Source organism: Pelodiscus sinensis, chromosome 1 (genome assembly GCF_049634645.1).
Source record: "Pelodiscus sinensis isolate JC-2024 chromosome 1, ASM4963464v1, whole genome shotgun sequence".
NCBI lineage: Eukaryota > Metazoa > Chordata > Testudines > Trionychidae > Pelodiscus > Pelodiscus sinensis.
This window is the reverse complement of record NC_134711.1, coordinates 333,089,428-333,091,302: the sequence shown is the minus strand read 5'-3', so window position 1 is coordinate 333,091,302 and position 1,875 is coordinate 333,089,428. Positions and strand designations below refer to the sequence as shown.

General features: G+C 51.5%; 1 protein-coding gene across 1 annotated transcript; it reads left to right on the top strand.

Annotated features, from left to right (window-relative positions):
- Positions 1-990, top strand: LOC102447353 (olfactory receptor 52N2-like). The gene has a single exon (XM_006127827.2). It carries the CDS (start codon positions 52-54, stop codon positions 988-990), a length of 939 nt encoding a protein of 312 aa, XP_006127889.1. The 5' UTR covers positions 1-51.
- Positions 991-1,875: the final 885 nt, after the last annotated feature.

Sequence of the window (1,875 nt, the reverse complement as noted above, 5' to 3'; positions counted from 1 at the left end):
CAGGGGAATACACGGTACATGAAGGAGACACCGTTTTGACTCCCATATTGCATGTCAGAGTCCAACACAACCGACTTCACCAGCCCCTCCACCTTTATCCTGCTGGGCATCCCTGGCCTGGAGGTGGTCCATGTCTGGATCTCCATCCCCTCCTGCATCATGTTTGCAATAGCTGTTTTGGGGAATATCACCATCCTGTTCATTGTGAAGAGGGAGCCGAGCCTCCATGGGCCCATGTACTATTTCCTCTGCATGCTGGCCGCCACCGACCTGGTCCTGTCCACTTCCATCCAGCCCAAAATGCTGAGCATCTTCTGGTTCAATTCCAGGGAGATCGATTTCAGTGCCTGCCTCACCCAGATGTTCTTCCTTCACAGCTTTTCAGTGATGGAGTCTGGGACCTTCGTGGCCATGGCATTGGATCGCTACGTGGCCATCTGCCATCCTCTGAGACATTCCACTATCCTGACCAAACCAGTGGTGGCAAAAATTGGCCTGGCCATACTGCTGCGTGGCTGCATCCTCATATTGCCCTTTCCCTTGCTGGCCAGGCAGTGGCCGTATTGCAGAACCAACATCCTGCCCCACTCGTACTGTGAGCACATCGCCGTGGTGAAGCTGGCCTGTGCTGACACCCGCCTCAGTAGTTACTACGGCCTCTTTGTGGCTCTCTATGTAATTGGGCTGGATGTGTTTTTCATCACTCTGTCCTATACCCAGATCCTCAGGGCCATCTTCAGCCTCCCCACACAGGACGCCCGGCTGAAGACCTTTGGGACCTGCGGATCCCACCTCTGTGCCATCTCAACCTTCTACATCCCATCTCTCTTCTCCTTCCTCACGCACCGCTTTGTCCACAATGTGCCTCTGCATTTCCACATTCTCATCGCCAACGTGTATCTCCTAGTACCCCCTGTGCTGAATCCCGTCATCTATGGTTTAAGGACCAAACAGACCCGGGACAGGCTATTCCAATTCTTTACTCATTAAGGCTGTGTCTACACAGCATCCTAATCTTGAAGTAAGATATGTAATTTGCGCCTCACATCTTGGCTACATCTACACTGGCATGATTTTCCGTAAATGCTTTTAACGGAAAAGTTTTCCGTCGAAAGCATTTTTGGAAAAGCGCATCTAGATTGGCACGGACGCATTTCTGCAAAAGCACTTTTTGCGGAAAAGCGTCCGTGGCCAATCTAGACGCGCTTTTCCGCAAAAAAGCCCCGATCGCCATTTTTGTGATGGGGCTTTTTTGCGGAAAACAAATCTCAGCTGTCTACACTGGCCCTTTTGCGCAAAAGTTTTGCACAAAAGGAACTTTTGCCCAAATGGGAGCAGCCTATTTCCGCAAGAACATTGACAATCTTACATGAGATCGTCAGAGCTTTTGCGGAAATTCAAGCAGCCAGTGTAGTCAGCTGGAAAGTTTTTCCGGAACAGCGGCTGTGTCAGGGGAATCTGTTTTGTCTCATTCCTGTATTTAAAACTCAGCACCAGGGAAATCCCCCGATAAGCTGGGAGGCAGGCCGGGAGTCCAGCCCTGGGGATCCAAGCGCCCTCCAGATGGGGCAGGGCTGGAAAGTCTGACTCAGCCTGGCACATCCGATTCCAGTTCCCCTGGGAGACACGGGGAGGGAACGAACAAACCCAACGTCAACACCAGTCCAGCCTCTGTCCTGCCCATCAGGCCCCCTTGTCCCAAAGCAGTGTTCAGGGGAGGGGGAGGCCTCTGTCCCCAGGACAGTTTCCCTCTGATCAACATTCTGTGGGGGTATGTCTACACTACAAAGTTAGTTCGAACTAACGGACTTTAGTTCGAACTAACTTTCATAGGCACTACACTAGCGCTCCGTTAGTTCGAATTTAATTCGAACT

Excerpts from the sequence above, each read along its gene's own strand:
- LOC102447353 (XM_006127827.2), top strand. The coding sequence starts at position 52 with ATGTCAGAGTCCAACACAACCGACTTCACCAGCCCCTCCACCTTTATC.